Source organism: Notechis scutatus, chromosome 2, assembly GCF_049901735.1.
Source record: "Notechis scutatus isolate UNSWTSFEM ecotype Mainland chromosome 2, rNotScu1.2, whole genome shotgun sequence".
In the NCBI taxonomy this organism is placed as follows: domain Eukaryota; kingdom Metazoa; phylum Chordata; class Lepidosauria; order Squamata; family Elapidae; genus Notechis; species Notechis scutatus.
This window is the reverse complement of record NC_142010.1, coordinates 259,923,662-259,944,337: the sequence shown is the minus strand read 5'-3', so window position 1 is coordinate 259,944,337 and position 20,676 is coordinate 259,923,662. Positions and strand designations below refer to the sequence as shown.

Genomic DNA, 20,676 nt, shown 5'->3' with positions numbered 1-20,676 from the left:
GGGTGACTTTGGGCCTGCCATTCTCTCTCAGCCCAACACACCTCACAGAGTTGTTGTTGTGGGGGGAATAGAAGCAGGAGGGTATGTTGGATTTGTTCGCCATCTTGAGTTATTTGTGAAAATAATAAAGGCAGGAAATAAATAAATAATTACCGGAAAGGACCCTGATGTTGAGAAAGATGGAAGGGACAGCAGAGGACCAGAGGATTAGATAATGTCGTTATTGATGCAACCAACATGAATTTGGGGGAAATCCATGAGACAGTGGACGCCAGGAGGGCCTGGTGTGCTGTGGTCCATGGGATGGCGAAGACTTGAACACACGTCTGTGGAGATTCTCAGTCATCCAGGCCGTGGTTGTTCCAAAGGTTCTTTTCCAAAAGGCAATTTATGCAACTTTGGGACAAGACTTAGACATGGCTTAACAACTAGACAACAAATGAATGAATAAATGAATGAAATGACTAATAGGAGCGTCAATGTAAACAAGTTTTTGAGGTGGTTCATCGACAAGAAAATGATTAGATAGATAGATGATAGGGTAGTGTGTGTGTGTGTGTGTGTGTGTGTGTACACGCATACATACATATAGATACATACACATAGAGAGAGGGAGGGAGGGGGGATATAAATAGAGATATAGGTAGGTGGAGGTGTATGCATTTATATACATACATACATACATACATACATACATACATACATACATACATGCATACATACACAGAGAGAGAGAGATAAAAGGGGGGGAAGGGAAAATAAAGACAGAAAGAGAGGGAGAGGGAGAGGGAGATAAAATAGAGAGGTAGGTAGTAGGTAGGTAGGTAGGTAGGTAGATAGATAGATAGATAGATAGATAGATAGATAGATAGATAGATAGATAGATAGAGATACAGAGATGCATGTAGATATAGATACTTTGAGGATGGGAAGCCTTAACCTTCTTTCTCTTGTCTTGTCTCCCTTCTTTCCAGGGTTATGACAGGCTGCAGAAACATTCCGTGGTTCACTACGATCCAGAGCTACCCCAGGATTTCACCAGTGACACCTTAAAATCACGGCACCAGCAAAGAAATAGTAACCAACATCATCACGACTGGTCGTTGACTTCTGAGTCTGGATCGACTTCTCAAGCTTGCTTCGTTGCTCCGGAGTCAAACCGAGAAGCCATGAATAATTCCCCTAAGGTCTCGGTGTCAGAGGCTGGACTGTCGTTCAGCAAATCCCAAGTTAAGAAGGCAAATTCCAGCAGCTCCTGGGCTCAGCTGACCAGCGGTGGTGGTAACAAAGACCTTTCCTCTTGCACTGCAACCCCGGGGTCAAGCTCTCTTGGATTATCACCCCAGTCTAACAATCTGGTTGACTGCGGTGGGTTTTTGAGTCAAGAGGGAGGAGGACAAGCAGACCCCCTTGATCAAACCAGCACCAGCTCCAAGAAAAAGTCCAGCAAGAAAGACTTAATCAACCAGGCAGCCCCAAATACAGACCTAGAATGGGTGAAGAATGCTCAGAAGTCATTGGAAGCCCAACCCAACATCAATATGGATGGCAAAAAGGAACCCAACGCGACCAAGCCACCGTCGCCTCGACAAAGCCCAAACACTGCCAACCTTTCCGAAAACGATTCGAGCCACGTGCGAATCACTATCCCTATCAAAGGCCCAATAGGGGAGCCACCTGGTCACAAAAGGAAGAAAAGACAGTCAACAAAAGTTGCTCCTGAGAAGACAGAGAAATCTCCATTTTCTGGGCAACCTGTAAGCAGTGACATAGCCAACCGGTGTAGCACCCAAGCAGACTTGTGTAAGAAAGATCCCCGTGTCACAAAGCCAGGGAAAGCTCCTGAGATCGAATCTCCCTCTGTGGTACCCATGGAAAAAAATGAGATGACCAATAAATCGCCCTCGAGCAATGCGACCAGGCTTAGGAAGACCTCAACCGTCACATCCGTTCCAGTGATAAATGATATCCCTGCCCTCAGCAAGCATTCAGAGATCCAACACCCTAAATTTTCAGCCAAACGAAGGTGGAGTTGTAGCAAACCTAAAAATGTGTTCCGGGAACCTTCTCTGGGTCCATCTGAGAAATTGATGATAGAACCTCCGTCCGCTTATCCCATAACACCATCTAGCCCTCTCTATACGAACACAGACAGTCTGACAGTGATAACCCCCATCAAGAAGAAGAGGGGTCGACCCAAGAAACAACCTCTGCTGACTGTCGAGACCATCCATGAGGGAACATCTACCAGCCCGGTCAGCCCAATCAGTCGGGAGTTCCCAGGTACAAAAAAAAGAAAGAGAAGGCGAAACTTGGTGAACCTGGCTCAGATGCCTTCAGAGGAAGAACACTCGGCCGGTGAGTTGAAATTTCACAAAAAGGTGGGCAAACTTGGCGTCCTGGATAAGAAGACTATCAAGACGATCAACAAAATGAAAACCCTCAAGAGGAAGAACCTCTTGAGCCAGATCTTATCATGTTCCAGTAATATATCTTTGAAAGCCAAAACCCAGCCACCAGCCAGCTCGGGGGCTCCAACGATCGACGCGAGGTTAGGAAAGCAAATCAACGTGAGCAAACGAGGGACGATCTACATAGGCAAGAAGAGGGGAAGGAAGCCAAGAGCTGAGTTGCAGTCTCTGCAGGAAGACCCTAAGGCGGTCGCCAAACATTTGAGGCCTGTATCTAGCCAGCCTGATCACCCAGCCGTGCCTTCAACCTTGCAGTGTCTCGTGACGTCTTCACCAGCAACGGTTCACCCGCTGCCCATGCAGCTAGCGGGCTCTCATGGCAACCTTAGCCCTGCCAGGACCGACACCAATTTTTCAGAGTTAAAGACGATGCCAAATCTACAACCCATCAGCGCGCTCCCCACCAAAACTCCGAAAGGAATCCACAGTGGGACTTGGAAGTTGTCCCCACCTAGGCTCATGGCCAATTCTCCTTCCCACCTTTGCGACATCGGTTCTCTGAAGGAAATCACGCTGTCTCCTCTGAGTGAGTCCCACAGCGAAGAAACCATACCAAGCGACAGCGGAATCGGTACGGACAACAACAGCACCGCAGACCAAGCCGAGAAGACTTCAGAGTCGCGCCGAAGATACTCCTTCGATTTCTGTAGTCTGGACAACCCAGAAGCTGTCCAGTCAGACACCAGCAGTAAGAACAGGCACAGCCACCGGCCAAAACATCTCATGGTGGACAACTTCCTCTCCCACGAGTCCATGAAGAAGCCAAAGCACAAGAGAAAACGGAAAAACCTACAGAACAGAGATGACCTCCAGTTCCTGGCTGATCTGGAGGAGCTTATCAGCAAGTTCCAAGTCTTCAGAATTTCTCACCGAAGCTACACGTTCTATCACGAGAATCCGTACCCCAGCATTTTCAGAATAAACTTTGATCCCTATTACCCTGTGCCATATATCCAGTACGACCCATTACTGTATCTTCGCAGGACCTCCGACATGAAGTCTAAGAAAAAGCGCGGTCGGCCTGCCAAAACCAATGACACCATGACGAAGGTGCCTTTCTTACAAGGGTTTGGTTACCCTATTCCCAGCGGGAGTTACTATGCACCCTACGGAATGCCTTACACATCAATGCCTATGATGAACCTTGGCTACTACAGTCAGTACCCGGCCCCATTGTACTTGTCTCACACCCTGGGCACGGCGTCTCCTTTCATGAGGCCTACGGTGCCCCCTCCCCAGTTCCATCCAAGCTCCCACATGAAGATGCCCAACACTGCCAAGCATAAAGCCAAGCATAGCGTCCACCTGCAGACGCCCGTAGGGATGGGCCTTGGAGATGTCCATTCCTCGTTGACCTCCGCCAAGGTGTCAGGGAACAGCTTATCCAGTGGCCGACTTCACAAAAGGAAACACAAACATAAGCACAAACACAAGGAGGAGCGGATATTGGGGGCGCATGATGACCTCAGCAGCCTCTTTGCAAGCAAGTCCCCTGGCTTCTCCAGCCATTCGGTGGGGGAGAGGTTAAATGTCTCCGAGAAAGACCTCTCCTTGTTGACCGAGAAAGGCAAACACAAGGACAAACAGAAGCACCAGCACTGCGAAGCTGGGCACAAGGGGTCCAAGAGTAGCTTTGAGGTGGACACCCTCTCCACGTTGTCACTCTCTGACACTCAACAGTGGATCCCTGGCAAGGATAAGAACAACTCAAGCGGCGATGACCCCTGCATGAAGAAGTACGCTGGGAACACGGAGAGCAGTACGAGAGCCGATGCGATGGATGTCTTTGGTGAGATGAATTCTGCCAGTGACAAGCGAGACGGGGATCCCAGCGGAGCAAAGAGACGGAGCTTTGACGGATTTGCGACCTACAGGGAGAAGGACTTTCAGACGTTCCGAGCAAGTAGGAAGGACAGGAACTCGTACGATTCCTCAACTGTTTCAGGTAAGGGATGCCCTTCAGCAAGAACTCTCTCTCCCATCCTGTCTCTTTCTAGATACACAGATGACTATTTCGTGTTGTTTAACAGCATTTATATCTGATCTACTGTCTATAATCAAGCAGACGTTATCCATCCTAAGTCTTGGCTGAAGGTGGCCACTGGCCATCTTGGACAAGAGAACCATAGAAAGATAGTTTGAAGGCCTCTGGCAAAGGAGAGCTCATATATCCAGTGGTGGGATTCAACCGATGTAACAACCGGTTCGATGAGCATGCGCTTTGCGCGCACGCAGTGCATTAAAAACAGCTCTAAAACTTACTTTACCTTCAGCCCCAGTGAGTAAAACAGCTAAGGCTCTGCCGCGCCTATCAGCTGGGCTTCAAACAAAGGAAATATAGGACAGACTAGGGTGTGGGTGGGCAAGGCCAATTCATTGCTGGAACTTCCAGTTCGTCCGAACCGATCCGTACCGGCTGAATCCTACCCCTGCATATATCATATATCCCCTGGTTGCAAGATCATATTGTTAGGAGATTCTTAACTGCTGTCTGGTTGAACTTCCTCCCTTGTAGTTTTGACCTATCGGTTCTAATTCTGGGGCAATAGAGTTGTTCTCCATGTCTTTTCAATGTGTCAACTCTTCAGAGGTTCCAAGGCTGCTATTACCTCTTAGTTGTCTTGTTTGTGCTAATGAATTTTGACCAGGAAGAATTGTGTGTCTGTGCTTTCCAAGATAGCATTTATAAGTGCAGGTGGACCTCAACTTATAGTTGAGACATTTGTTAAATTTTAATTTTTTTTCCCGTTGGGCAAACTTCCTTGCTACAGATGTTAAGTGAACCACTGCAATTGTTCAGTTAGTAACACGGGTGTTAAGTGGGAATCTGGCTTCCCCAATGACTTCACTTGTCCGAAGTTCACAAAAAAGGGAACCAGAACACTGCAGCCGTCATAAATATCAGTCAGTTGCCAAGCACCTGGATTTTTTTGATCACGTGACCATGGAGAAGCTGAAAACATTTTAAATGTGACATTTAAGTCATAAGTCATCTTTCTCCTTGCAAAATTCCATTTTTTGCTCTAGCCTAGATCTTTTTCAATGTTCTCTCTTTCATCTCCAATAGGACCCACCCCTTCTTGTTTCACGTCACCTGAAGACCTGATAAGGCTCCCCTAAAGTCCATAATCAAAGTTGTGGACAACACTATTGAATCACACAGAGCCCAGTGTACAGTTCCAGTTTGTGTCACTTGACTCAGCCCAAGCTGAGATGGAGTCGTTAACCGGGACTCTTTGAATACAGTCATTTAGGAGCCCACTTAGCAGTATCAGCTAACCCATAGTTTCATGAATAATATCCTGAGACATTCTGTGCCAAAGATTGAGATGTTTATAAAGGCCTGTAGAATTTCTCAATCATCCAGGTCATGGTTGCCCCAAAGATGCTTTTTCCAAAAGGCAACTGGACTTTCTTGGTTTTTGTTTTTTTCTCTTTGAAAACATTTCACTTCTCATCCAAGAAGCTTTTTCAGTTCAGAACTGAATTACAGAATAATAGAGTTGGGAGGGACCTTGGAGGTCTTCTAGTCCAACCCCCTGCTCAAGCAGGAACCCTATACCATTTCAGACAAAGCGTTCTCCAATCTCTTCTTAAAAACCTCCAATGATGGAGCACCCACAACTTCTGAAGGCAAATTGTTCCATTGGTTAATTGTTCTAACTGTCAGGAAATGTCTCCTTGGTTCTAGGTTGCTTCTCTCCTTGATTACTTTCCACCCATTGCTTCTTGTCCTACCTTCAGGTGCTTTGGAGAATAAGTTATCCCTCTCTTCTTTGTGGCAGCCCCTTAAATATTGGAACACTTCTACCATGTCACCCCTTTTCATTAAACTAGATAGTTTACAATTTAATTAAACTAGACAAAAACAAAACATTTTCAAAGAGCAAGACAAAAAACAAAGTCCAGTTGCCTTCTGGAAAAATCACCTTTGGCATGTGGTGTTCATATCATTCCCATTACTTACTAAGCTGGTAACTCTAGCAAAGAAGATGGGGTTAGTTTGTCATGGTTTGATTGTAGCAAATCCTAGGTTGTCTGCCTATCCAGATGTTCATAAAGGTCATCTCTTCAAAGATGTTGCCTGGTATATAGATCAAGCTGGAAAAATCTTCCTGTTTGAAGGTGTGATGATATTTGCTCACCTCTGGTCTCGTTGTTGTTGTTGTTAGTCATAAAGTTGTGTCTGAACCATCGCAACCCCATGGTCAAAGTTCCTCCAGGCCTTCCTGTCCTGTACCTTCCCCTGGAGTCCATCTAAGCTCATGCCAACCAATGGCTTCAGTGACTCTATCCAGTCACCTCCTTCTCTGCCATCCCCTTCTTCTTTTGCCTTCAACTGTTCCCAGCATTAGGCTCTTCTCCAGTGAGTCCTTCCTTCTCATTAGGTGGCCAGAATATTTGAGTTTCTTCTTCAGGATCTGGCCTGAAGATGATTTCATCTTCAGTTCGGGATCTGGTCTCCTAGGAGTTCTCAAAGACTACCAGAAATGATCTTGTGGTTGCATTCACCAGATCCTTGAGTAACCTGTGATGTAGTCCTTGACTTCAACTAAGTTGGTTCTCTCTTGTCCTCTCTTTGTCTAATTTAAGCTTCCCTCTTTGCCCAGAGGGATAACTATGATCTAGCCTTCCATTTCTTTTCTGAGGGAAGGCAGGGGCAAAATCAGAATTAAGAAGTTCTGCCTTTTTGTTCTTCTCACTTTTTCTTTCGATAGATCTGTACTTTCTTTGACTTATCTCTTATTCCTCATCTACACAAACAACCTTTTATCCTGGGGGTGGAGGTAGCTATCTCTGGTTTCTGGAGACTTATCGACTCTTCTTTGTTTTAAGCTTCTCTCATTCCTTTTCTCTTCAGCATTTAGAGTGTTCTGCATATATCCTAACGGAATATATGCAGAATTCTATTGAATTCTCGCATTTCTTTCCTCCTCCTTCTAGGTGTTAATTGAAATTGTGCTTTCAGCATCTCATTTCATGGACTCTCGTGTCCTTCCTAGGTCCTTGTCTCCTTCAACATTTTAAGCCACTGGCTCTCAACCACCTTCCCTCAAAGTCCATCCTGTCCTTTTCTTCTGAAGACCAGAATAGACTTCTGTGTCGTCTCAGTTCCTCTTCTTCCAGATATTCCAAATATTCAGTTTCTTCCAAAAGATCAAACACCTTCAGTTCTTCAACCAGTTCTTCTCTGTTAGTGAGAATTAAATCCACGTTTCCATGTTTTGTTTTGTTTTATCACCCTTCCGACAAATGAAAGTGTCAGCAAGAGTGGATAAGAATTTGCTGGACTTCTTGCTTGCTTGACAGAATTAGATTCAAGTGGGGTATTCAACCGGTTCGGACTGGTTCGGGCGAACCGGTAGTTTTGGTGATCATTTGGCCCCGCCACTGCCCTATTCTGTCCTTTATTTCTGTGGTTTGCAGCTCAGCTGATACACCTCAGCTGTTTTACACACCAGGGCTGCAGTAGAAGGGTAAGTATTAGAGCTGGAAAATGGGCAGTTTTCAAATGCGAAGCATGCACTCACCAAACCGGTTGAATCCCACCCCTGATTAGATTCCTAGCAGATGTCACTTCGAAACAAGATGGGGTGCAAATAAATGTAATGAATAAATTTTTAAAAACCATTGAAAATCCTCCATCATGGTCCCTGTTTATATGACTTTTTTGAAGGGCTGATCATCTGCAAAAAGACTTCAATTGCATCTTCACCCTATCCAGGTGGTTTTATGCAGGGGTGGGATCCTACTGATTCTGCCCGGTTCTAAAGAACTGGTAGCTCTGAAGAGCAACAGACACCAAACTGGTTCTGTGTTTGCTGCTGTTTGGCCCACCCGCCCGCCTGAGCTCTTACCTGTCCTTTATTTCCTGCTTTTTCAACCTCAGCTGCTTTGCACGGCGCAGCTAAGCTTGAAAAAGCAAAGAAAAAGAGGCTTTTCAAACGCTGCGCACCCACACGCAGCACTTTTCAGCTGTTTGGGTGGCACAGCTTAAGGTTTTTTTACACGTGCACACAGCGTGCGTCAGGCTCAAAACGTAGCCACCGAACTGGTAGTAACACTGGTTGAATCCCACCCCTGGTCTTATGTTCTCTCACATCACATGTGACTTCTTAAATTAGGATCTCTAATTCTTCAGGGGTTTCCCCCCCTCCCCATAGTCTGTTCATTGATGAGCATTCTGAGGCTGTGAGTACCATCTACTGGCATTTGGGTTGTAGTGTCCTATGAAAAATTGAGCCCCCATCTTGGCCTGTTGATTTTCCGTTGAGTTCTGCATACATAATTCTGGAGTTTTGCCACCTTTCCTTCTCCTGTTCTGGTTTAATATCATCCTGGCGACTCTACATTTCCTTCCATTTTTTAAAGGTCTGTCTCATTTCTGACCTTCATGCAGGTAGCATTAATCATTGTCGTAGAATCCAATCCTTCTTGGAGACACCCCTTGCATGATCGTTTCTTAATCTCTGCTTTCCCTTCAAGTGGAAGAATTGAGAAAAGATCCAAGTTCTTCACTTTCCTGACCATGGTATCCTAGTCTCCAGAGATTTTTTTTTTCAAATGACAAGGTCATTTCGGATGAAGAAGAAAATACGGTTGCTACCGGCTTTGAATAATCCTGGTAACCTCTGTATCATGTTCTGTACATGGACATTGGGAAGACAGTGCACCTCCCCCAATGTCAGATTAGCTCTGGACCTACCTGGTTTGGGTCTTCTGAACAAGATATCTCTATTCTGACCTCGGCTTCCCCAACAGCACAAAGCTGACACCTTGTCCCGATAAATTCCTTTTATTTTGTTTACAGTGAATTCCTCTCCAACAAAGTCCCGGCCAACAGTCTTTCAAGAGATTTCACAATTCCGGACTTTTGTCAGGCTTGGAGAGTTGCCAAGCCGATATCTTTCACATGCCACACTGTAGCAGACAATGCTTGGCAAAGAATGCAGGAACAGATCTTCACCCAAATGAACTAATTCTCTCCTGCAAAAACCCCACTCCCCTTTCGCTCCTCTTTTATTCCCTATGGGAAGGGGCCATTCACCGTCCACCTGTGGCTTTACTCCCAAGTTGCCCCCTTGTTCCTTAGCTGTTCCCTTCTTCTGGCAGCTCTGCACATGCACACACTGGGAACAGGCTCCAGCTGCTCTTCTCCCTCACTGACGTCCAACGCCGAAGGCAGCTGATAACTGTCAGACAGTCCTGGCCCCATCTCTGCTTCCGACGCAGAGCCCTTGTCAGACTCCAGGACTAGCCCATGTTCTTCCCCAACCATCTCACTGTCCAAATCTTCTGCCAGCTCCACTGGCCACTGTCGGGCCACAACAGTCTCCTATCATCGTGACACATGTCTTTTTTCTCAAGATGATTCTGGGATTTCTTCAATCCTCAGATTCCAAGTGTTTCTTCATTGTTTTATGATATGATTTGTTCAGTCAAATGTTGAACATCTTACAGAGGAAGAACTTCATAATTGGTTCCTTGAATTCTATCGGTACCAACTTTTCCTTGATGTTCTTGCTACTTTGAGACTGATTCTTCTTTGCCCAATGGCCTTTTTACCTCTTCTGCATTGTCCTCTTCACTTCTCTGCTTTTCCTAGAGAAATTCATCTTTCCTGTCAAAGAACCTTCTGCTGCATTTCAGACAGGAACAAAGAACACTGATATATTTTGCAGGTCATGATGATGGTTTCTTTCTGGTTCACGTTCCTTGGAGACTTTCCTACCAACTCTAAGCTTTGTTGGGGTTGAGCTTTAGTTATGGTGTGTTTGGTGGCTTATCTTGTTGATTAGTCAGTGGTTAGGCAGAGATGGCAAACTCCTAAACTGGGAACTGGGTGTTGTGTGAATGCAGGCATTAAGTCTTGACTCCTCTCTGTATGGTTGGTTACTAGGAGTCTGCTTGTTCCAGGTCTGTAGATCATCATCACTGTATTCAGTGGAACCTGAATTAAGTGAGATAAATTAAGTGATATATATTTCCAGATCTTTTCTAAGTTAAGAAACATATTTATTATTCAATAAAATCCATGAAGGGCAGCCAAAAAATTAGATAGATAGATAGATAGATAGATAGATAGATAGATAGATAGATAGATAGATAGATAGATAGATAGATAGACAGACACAGACAGACAGACAGACAGACAGGAGAGAGACATGATAGATGATAGAGATAGACAGATGAGAGAGGCATGATAGATTAGGTAGGTAGGTAAGTAGGTAGGTAGGTAGGTAGGATAGACAGATAGACAGACAGATTGGATTGACAGATAACGAGACAGACAGATGGGAGGGAGAGAGACACAAGATAGAGATGATGGATGGATGAATAAATGTGTCTCTTGACTTATGAAAGATTGGGGAGAAGATAGAAGACCCCAAACACAGATGCTTATTACTAATCACAGTGGCACCATATGTATCATATACACAACATGGAAACGATCTCAGTTAATGTTCCTCAGATTGGTACACAACTCATGTCATTTACACAAAGCCATTCTCTTGTGCAGATGTCCATGATCCCAGCTGTTTAAAGCCAATTCTGTTGTTGGAACAGCAGCTGAAAGGAGGAGAATAGCTAGAGTGATCTTTAAGAGTTTAATATGTTGGATTAATTTGTTGTTCGTCTAACAAATTACCTCGTTTGAGGTGGAGAAGCTTAAGAGCCGCTAAATATGATGGAGTAATATGGTTTGTGGTAGGCAGGCTCATGAAATAGCAAATGTGTCGTGGTTTTCTCCAGTCGCTTTTAGACTTGTCCAACATGAAAAGACATGTTAATCAATCCACCACAGACCAGCCCCGCCCCCAAAGCCTTAAGGTGGAAAAATGGGAGTGTTAGATCACTACAAAAGTCCCCCGATACACTGTGGTCCAAAGATAATTAAAAAGTAATTGTTCCCCTCACACATACGTGCTCGTCGTTTCCGGCTCTAGGTGCTCATCTCCGTCACAAAGCCAAAGAGCCAGCGCTGTCCGAAGACGTCTCCGTGGTCATGTGGCTGGCATGACTAAACGCTGAAGGCGCACGGAGCGTTGTTACCTTCCCCCCAAAGGTGGTATCTATTTTTCAACCTGCATGTTTACGTGCTTTCGAACTGTTAGGTTGGCAGAAGCTGGGACAAGAAACGGGAGCTCACTCCATTACGCAGCACTAGGGATTCGAACCGCCGAACTGCCAACCTTTCTGATCGACAAGCTCAGCATCTTAGCCAAATAGCCACCGCGTCCCCGCTAAGATACTTCGTTGCATGCAATTTCTAATCATTGCCTCCGTGAAACTTGGTGGTAAGTAAGGAGATAGTTAAATCAATGGAATAGCTTGTCTCCTGGAATTGTGGGTACTTCATCACTGGAAGTTTAAAAAAAATAAAAAAATTGAGTGGACAACTATTTGACCAGGATGCTATAAGGTCAGCCAGGAGGTTGGACTACAAGACCTCTAAGGTCCCTTCCAATTCCAGCCCTATCATTCTATGTTCTATATTCGGTCTTTGAATTTTGATCAGTCGCTGGTTTTTTTTTTTTTTTTTTTTTTTTTTTTTTTTTTTTTTTTTTTTTTGGGGGGGGAGAAAGGAGAATTGGGGGGGTAGGTGGGAAATTTTCGGCGGGGGGGGGGGGTGGGAAAAATTTTTTTTGGTTTAAAAAACCAACCCAAAATTACTTTCTTTTCTTTGTTTTTTGCCCCCGGCTAATTTTTTTTTTTTTTTTTGGAGTATTATGCCCCCCAAAAGCTAAGAAGCCTTTGCAGCGTCTGGAGACCGAAAAACGGGCCCGTTTCGGCATTTCCAGTATTACCACAACAAAAAGGTTCACCATCACTGTACTAGGAAGTTCTGACTGGATTGGATAGCTTTGACTATGAGATGTTTCCAAGATTGATGAAGCTGTTGTAATATAGGTACTGTTCTAAGTAATGCATCTTCTATTATTATATATAGAATAAGATGACGGTTTTCTTGGGGGTACTTCTACCCCGCCTTTCAGATATTAATTAAGATAAGGTTAAGGACAGGTTTTTAAGAGTGATTATTATTCTTGACATTGATCCTGAGGGACACAGAAACTACTAGGACCGTGATGGCGAACCTATGGCAGGAATACCTGTATGTCGTTTTTGTTTTCTTCTTGCTTATATGTAAAAATTATGTTGAAGAAGTGTTGAGTACCCTTGTGTTTGAAAAGATCTCTTCCATAAACTTTATTAGAATTTTGACTACAGAAGAAAAGCCAATGAGAGCTAATACTTGGAATATCTCTTTCCAATCATTTTCAAAATATGCAGAACCCCATTGAGGCTGTGTGTGTGTGCCTGTGTGTATGTCTGTGTCTGTGTTGCAAAAGAAGACAGAAGCATTAGGATATCATTACACGAATGATGTGTCACGTGTACAGTGCATAATTTCCATCATCATGCCTCAACATAATTCCCATCATTTGCATACAGGACTAATTCTGTAACTGTTAAATGAATTTACCCTATTCTCTTTATGGAGATAACATTAACTTGGATTCCTGCACTGAGTAGAAGTTTGGACTAAATGTCTCCTTTGAACCCTGCAATCCTGGACCATCAAACCCACAAACCTAGTTCAGATCTCCAGCCTAAAGTCTCAGAAATCAGGCATTGGACCAGCCAACATAATTCTGTCCTGAACTTTGGAGAAAAACAAGGTTGGACAAGAAGCAACGGATGGAAACTCATCAAGGAGAGAAACAACCTAGAACTCAGGAAAAATTTCCTGACAGGGAGAACAATTAATCGGTGGAATGACTTAAGAAGAAATTGGACAGGCATTTGTCTAGAATGGTGTAGAGTCTCCTGCTTGAACAAGGGGTTGGACTAGATGATCATCAAGGTCCCTTCCAACTCTGTTATGCTCTGGTCTATGAATTGCACCTGGAATGTAAGGGGAAGCTCACCCAACAGGGACGTTACATAAGCAAACCTGAGATTTCCCCATTATTGTGCACGCTGTTCCAACCTGAACCAGTTGAATTTTTCAACTGGTCTTCAAGGGCAGCCCCTTATAGATAGACTGCAGTACCCAATAACTCCAGGTAAACCCTAGAGCCGGCTTTGACTTGTCTGTTAAAATATTATAGTCTATCCTTTAAAGCAGGGCTCTCCAACCTTGGCAACTTTAAGACTTGTGGACTTCAACTCCCAGAGTTCCTCAACCAGCAGAGCTTTAAACACGGCTCGACTTACGACCAGAATCGAGCCCGCAATTTACGTTGCTAAGTAAAGCCTTTGCTAAACGAGGCTCTGCCTCACATTATGACTTTTCTTGCCACAGTTGTTAAGCAAACCACTGCAGTTGGTCAGTCAGTAATCACGGTTGTTAAGCGAATCTGGCTTCCCCCATTGACTTTGCTGATCCGAAGGTCACAAAGGGGGGGGAGGTCATGTGACCCCAGCACACCACCACTATCATAACTGTGAGTCAGTTGCCAAGCACCCGAATCTTGGATCATGTGACCGTGAGGATGCTGCAAGGGTCATAAGTGTGAAAAACGGTCATGCTTTTTTTCCCCCCGGTGCCATTGTAACTTTGAACGGTGTCGAAAGGAACCGTTGTAATTTGAGGACTGCTTGTAAAGATGATCCCTTTTACCCAGCCAAGAAAACGTGTGGTAATCTAGCAGGGTTTGCACACACAATCTGGCCTCCCTACTCTGCTCTGGCAGATTTCCACTCTCCAGGAGGGTTATGGACCGTGGTGATTTGCCTCGGATGATCACTTGAGAGGAGAAAGAAGAGAAAAGCGCAGGATTGGCCCTCCCACATCCGCCCCTGCGATTTTCTCTCCTTTATCCTCTCAACTGAGGATTGGCGTTGCAAGCCGCAGCAGGTGTGGGGAAAGCTGCACGCACGATCACCAAACCGGTAGTGGAAGAGGTAGGATCCCACTCCTGGTTGAGGATGATCTGAAGCAACATTACCCCTGCCCCACAGCGAGTCTGTGGGTCTAATCACTGCAAGATCTCTATTCCTTGCCTGTGTTTTAATTCGCTTTCCCGCTCTGTTCCCTGCACGGCAACTAAAGAAGCCCAGCCAATCAGCTGGGACTCCAGAGCAGAGAATAGATGGGGGGGGCCAGTCAGAGGCGGTATTCAGCAGGTTCTGGAGAACTGGTAGCGGAAATTTTGAGTAGTTCAGCGAACCGGTTGTGGACGTTTTAAGTAGTTTGGAATACCACCTCTGACTGGCCCCGCCCCCATCTATTCTCTGCCTCTGGAGTCCCAGCTGATTGGCTGGGTCTTCCTTTGTTGCCTTGTGCAGGAGAACAGAGCTGGAAAGCAGGTTTAGTGGGGTAGGGAGGGAATGGAGATCTTGCAGTATCCTTCCCCTGCCATGCCCACCAAGCCACGTCCACCAAGCCACGCCACACTGACCAAGCCACGCCCACAGAATCAGTAATAAAAAAAGTTGAATCCCACCACACACACAAACACACATATTTATGTGTGAGTGAGAGAGAGAGAAAATACCATAACAAAGGAAAGTAGGTTGGTCTCAGGGTGTGTAACAGACGATCAGATGGTTTGCAAAAGGGGAGGACACCCCCACACACACTTTTTCCTATAGCGGTCATATTGTAAGAGTCCACAGCAAGTGGTGCTTATAGGAATCCAGGGGTGCTAAAGATTTGCAAACATTTCCAGAAAGATGCAGCTGAAGACGCAACGGAAAATGAGACCGACGGCTCTCTCAGGTGCTTCACAATCTAAGCACACCCAGAGACACACACTCAAACGCGCACACCCCGTTTTAGAAGCCGTGTTTTGCCAGGCTGCGGTGGTTGTGGAGCGGCAACCCAGCTATTCATCACTGCCTCTTCCGCCGATGCTGCACGTAGACACGTTCGAGAGATGCCCAGGAGAATGGGAGACCCTCTTGTCACCGTTGCTTAGCAACCGATGAATGCAGGACCCGCCACCGGTGGAAGATTCCCCTCCTGCCCTGCCTGTGATTTTGTTTTTGATTATCCAGTGACAAATAAAAAGGAAATAAAATAAAATAAAAAAAAACCCTTCTCCCAGCTTGAAATAAATCTCATTTAAAGGCTGCGGCTCGGCCGCTGTTTCCAGGCGAACGGAAAGCAGGTTCTGCATTGTCTGTGGAGATTCTGAGTCACTCAGGTCATGATTGTCCCAAAGGTGTTTTTTTTTCCAAGAGGCAGCTGGACTTCCTTTGTGTGGGGACCGGGGGCAGGGAAAGCATCCTGCAGAAAGCAGAGCTCCACAACACGCTCCTTTCAGCGGTTCCAAGAAGGCTCAACAGCCATTTGCAAATCTCCAAGTGGCCTCAACGACTCTTTCAAAACAATGCCAATGACTGGCTGTCTGCAAGGAGGATAAATCCTTCCATTCCCCCACCATCCAATCAGAGCTGAAGAAACTTCTTGGATGAGAGGTGAAACGTCTTCAAAGAAAAAAACAAAGAAACTCCAGTTGCCTCGTGAAAAAAGCACCTTTGGGGCAACCATGACCTGGACGACTGAAAATCTCCGTAGACTTTCAATCAAAACCATCCTATGGGGTGGAATGTTCAGGCATGGAGGTGAGGCACTTTGGAAGGCCTACAACTGTCTAAAACGCTGTGTGTGTGTGTGAGAGAGAGAGAGGGTGTGTGTATGTGTGTGTGAGAGAGAGTGTGAGTGTGTGTATGAGAGAGTGTATTAAATAGTGTGTGTGTGAGTAAGAGTGTGAGTATGAGAGAATGTGTGTGAGAATGTGTGAGAGTGTGTGTGTGAGAGAGTGTGAGTGTGTGTATGAGTGTATTAAATAGTGTGTGTGTGAGTAAGAGTGAGAGTATATGTGAGAGACTGGTGTGAGAGAGAATGTGTGTGAGAGAGTGTGAGAGAGTGTGCGTGTGAGAGAGAGTGTGTGTGTGAGAGAGTGAGTGTGTATGAGAGAGTATTAAATAGTGTGTGTGTGAGTAAGAGTGAGAGTATATGTGAGAGACTATGTGAGAGAGAATGTGTGTGAGAGAGTGTGAGAGTGTGCGTGTGTGAGAGAGTGTGTGTGAGAGAGTGAGTGTGTGTATGAGAGAGTGTATTAAATAGTGTGTGAGTAAGAGTGTGAGAGTATATGTGAGAGACTGTGTGTGAGAGAGTGCGTGTGAGAGAGTGTATGTGTGAGAGAGAGTGTGTGTGTATGACAGTATTAAATAGTGTGTGTGTGTGAGTAAGAGTGTGAGAGTATATGTGAGAGACTGTGTGAGAGAGAATGTGTGTGAGAGAGTGTGAGAGAGTGTGTGTGTGAGAGAGAGTGAGTGTGTGTATGAGAGAGTATTAAATAGTGTGTGTGAGAGTAAGAGTGTGAGAGTATATGTGAGAGACTGTGAGAGAGAATGTGTTTTAGAGAGTGTGAGAGAGTGTGCGTGTGAGAGAGAGTGTGTGTGAGAGAGTGAGTGTGTATATGAGAGTGTATTAAATAGTGTGTGAGTAAGAGTGTGAGAGTATATGTGAGAGTGTGTGTGAGAGAGAGAATGTGTGAGAGTGTGCGTGTGAGAGAGTGTATGTGTGTGAGAGAGTGTGTGTGTATGAGAGAGTATTAAATAGTGTGTGTGTGAGTAAGAGTGAGAGTATATGTGAGAGACTGTGAGAGAGAATGTGTGTGAGAGTGTGAGAGAGTGTGGTGTGAGAGAGAGTGTGTGTGGAGAGTGAGTGTGTGTATGAGAGAGTGTATTAAATAGTGTGTGAGTAAGAGTGTGAGAGTATATGTGAGACTGTGTGTGTGAGAGAGAATGTGTGTGAGAGAGTGTGCGTGTGAGAGAGTGTGTGTGTGAGAGAGTGTGTGTGTGTATGAGAGAGTGTATTAAATAGTGTGTGAGTAAGAGTGTGAGAGTATTTGTGAGAGACTGTGTGTGTGAGAGAGAATGTGTGTGAGAGTGTGCGTGTGAGAGAGTGTGTGTGAGAGAGAAGGAGAGAAGTGCCTTGAATGTCCCAACGTGAATACTGCATTCAGTAGTATGCCCATTTGCAAATCTCCAAGTGGCCTCAACGATTCTCTGAAACAATGCAAACGACCAACTCTCTGTAAGGAATATAAAACCTTGAATCTCCATGTGTGAATAGGCAGCAATATAAATTTTCTTAATTAAATTAAATTTTATAGGTTCCATTCAATTTTACAGTATAAGGGGTGATCAATAACAGTCAAAGGATTGGTGATCAAAGTCCACCATGGTGTTGTGGTGAGATCATGGACCGTCTTCTCTTTGGGAAGGTCCCAAAAAATGCAAAATGGCGGTTACAGCAGAATCCTTTGGTCAAGTTGCCACAACCGCCATCTTATCTCTTTGCTGTCCCTTCCTGCGAGGATACCACAAGATTTCAGTTGTCATTGGGGCTTCTGTATGAGTGGTGCACTGGCCTAGAGGTGGAGCTTTTGCCTCACACTCAGGAAGATATGAGTTCGATCCTAGGTAGAGGCAGATATTTCTCTCTCTGGGCACAATGGGAATATATCTGCTGAAAAAAACCTCAGCGTTGGCAACAGGAAGGGCATCCGGCCAGTAAACACTCAGCTCCATTCAGTTGTCCATATTCAACTCTGCAAGGGATTACGGGGTCATTAGAAGATGATGATGATTGTGGCTTCTATACCTATGTGTACAGGGACTCCTTGACTTTAAACCACAACTGAGCCCCACATTTCCATTGCTAAGCGAGATGGTTGTTAAGTGAGTTTCGCCTCATTTTACAACATTTCTTTCAGTTGATCAGTTAGTAACCTGGTTGTTAAGTGAACCTGGCTTCCCTGTTGACTTTGCCTTGTCCAAAGGTCGCAAAAGGAGTTCATGTGACCCCAGGACATTACAAGCGTCATAAATATGAGTTAGTTGCCATGCATCTGAGTTTTGATCATATCTGTGGGGATACAGATGTGGGGAAGCGTGAAAAATGGTCACAAGTCACTTTTTAAAATGCTAATGTCACTAAAAGAATTGTCATAGGCCGAGGACTATCTGTACATTGTTCATTACAACGTTCTTATTTCATGTGTTTTTAATTTAGGTGAAATATTAATATACATTGTAAGTCCATGTATCTTATGCCTTAATGCTAAATAAATAAACAGCCTGAAGGTACGTCCTTGGAGAGATTCCAAACGTACGGTTGTAAGTCAAGAACTACCTGTATATCCTCCCTTTATCATCGGCAGTCGATCAAATATAATATTATTTTGCACAGCCATGGAATATAAACTTTAAAAAACTAAAGAGGCGCCTGGGAAAAAGAATACCATAAAACTCTGAAATCTAAAATGAATTGCTTAAAGTGTCAGCGTTTTGTTCAAAGCATCCCAACATGTGGCTTTGCGGTGGCTTGAGGGGGAAAATATATCTATTGGCACTAATCTTAAATTCCCTTAGGAAAGGATTCAAAGATTAGGGCACCGTTAGAGAAAACACTCTTTATTTTCATATTCTCCTAGTACATTCTTCCAAATCTCTCTCTAATTGAGTACTGTGAGGGTAGATTGGAATAAGGTTTTTTTTTTTCTTTTATAAAAAAGAAATTTTAAATGCCTGTAGTTGAAACCACAGAACGTAACAACAAACGTGAGATTAAAAATGCGTCATCTAAATTGGTGTTTCTCACCCTTGAGATGGGTTTCCATTTCCACAGGGCTCTAGTAATTGCTGAGAATTCTGGGAATCGAAGTCCAGATATCAGGGAATAACCAAGACTGGAAAATTTTGTTTTGTTTAATATTGTAAATAATAATTATTATAAATAACTCAAGGTGGTGAACATAGCTAACAGGCCTTCCTCCTCCTATTTTCCCCAAAAGAACAATCCTTAGAGAGAGTGACTAGCCCAAGATCACCCAGAAGGCTTTCATGGGTAAGATGAGACTAGAACTCACCTTCTCCTGGTGATTAGCCCAAGGTCACCCAGCTGGCTTTCTTGGCTAAGTTGAGACTAGAACTCCCCATCTCCTGGTGATTAGCCCAAGGTCACCCAGCTGGCTTTCATGGCTAAGTTGAGACTAGAACTCCCCTCTCCTGGTGATTAGCCCGAGGTCACCAGCTGGCTTTCATGGCTAAGTTGAGGCTAGAACTCCCCATCTCCTGGAGATTAGCCCAATGTCACCCAAATGGCTTTCATGAGTAAGATGAGACTAGAACTCACCTTCTCTTGGTAATTAGCCCAAGGTCACCTAGCTGGCTTTTATTGGCTAAGTTGAGACTAGAATTCACCTTCTGGTGATTAGCCCAAGGTCACCCAGCTGGCTTTCATGGCTAAGTTGAGACTAGAACTCCCCATCTCCTGGTGATTAACCCAAGGTAACCCAGCTGGCTTTTATTGGCTAAGTTGAGACTAGAATTCACCTTCTGGTGATTGGCCCAAGGTCACCCAGCTGGCTTTCATGGGTAAGATGAGACTAGGACTCCCATCTCCTGGAGATTAGCCCAATGTCACCCAAATGGCTTTCATGAGTAAGATGAGACTAGAACTCACCTTCTCTTGGTAATTAGCCCAAGGTCACCTAGCTGGCTTTTATTGGCTAAGTTGAGACTAGAACTCCCCATCTCCTGGTGATTAGCCCAAGGTCACCCAGCTGGCTTTCATGGCTAAGTTGAGACTAGAACTCCCCAACTCCTGGTGATTAGCCCGAGGTCACCCAGCTGGCTTTCATGGGTAAGATGAGACTAGGACTCCCATCTCCTGGTGATTAGCCCAAGGTAACCCAGCTGGCTTTCATGGCTAAGTTGAGACTAGAACTCACCATCTCCTGCAGTGATTCACTTAACAACTGAGGCAAGAAAGATCGTAAAATGAGGCAAAATTCCTTTTGACAACTTTCTTGCTTAGCAACAGAAATTTTGGGCTCAATTGTAGTCGTAATTCGAGAACTTCCTGTATCCTTCCCTTTCTGGAGGAATTCTTGTGAATGCCAACATGTTAGCAGTACAAAAAACAAAACTCAAATTGCGGTGACTTTCCTTTCAAGAATGTTTTACCGTTAGGAACAGATTCTTGGCAAGAGGGGCACCAATAAAGACGTAGAACTTAGAGGATTTAAAAATACAGTCATTACTCACAAGCGGAAAAAAAGGAGTTCTCTCTCTCTCTCTGTCTTTGCTTGAGTCTGTTTGCTGTTCCAGCTTTCTGCAAACGGTGTGTTTATTTTCATGTCTGCAAATATGTGCGGTTCTCCATGATCTAATACAT

At 44.7% G+C, this 20,676-nt stretch overlaps 1 protein-coding gene across 1 annotated transcript in view; it reads left to right on the top strand.

The window, feature by feature from the left end:
- Positions 1-20,676, top strand: part of SETBP1 (SET binding protein 1) — a 277,898-nt gene that overhangs the window by 181,470 nt on the left and 75,752 nt on the right. Inside the window, exon 3 of the mRNA XM_087958704.1 lies at positions 975-4,416. Coding sequence (XP_087814830.1) covers positions 975-4,416 — 3,442 coding nt within the window. The remainder of the gene's footprint in view (positions 1-974; positions 4,417-20,676) is intronic.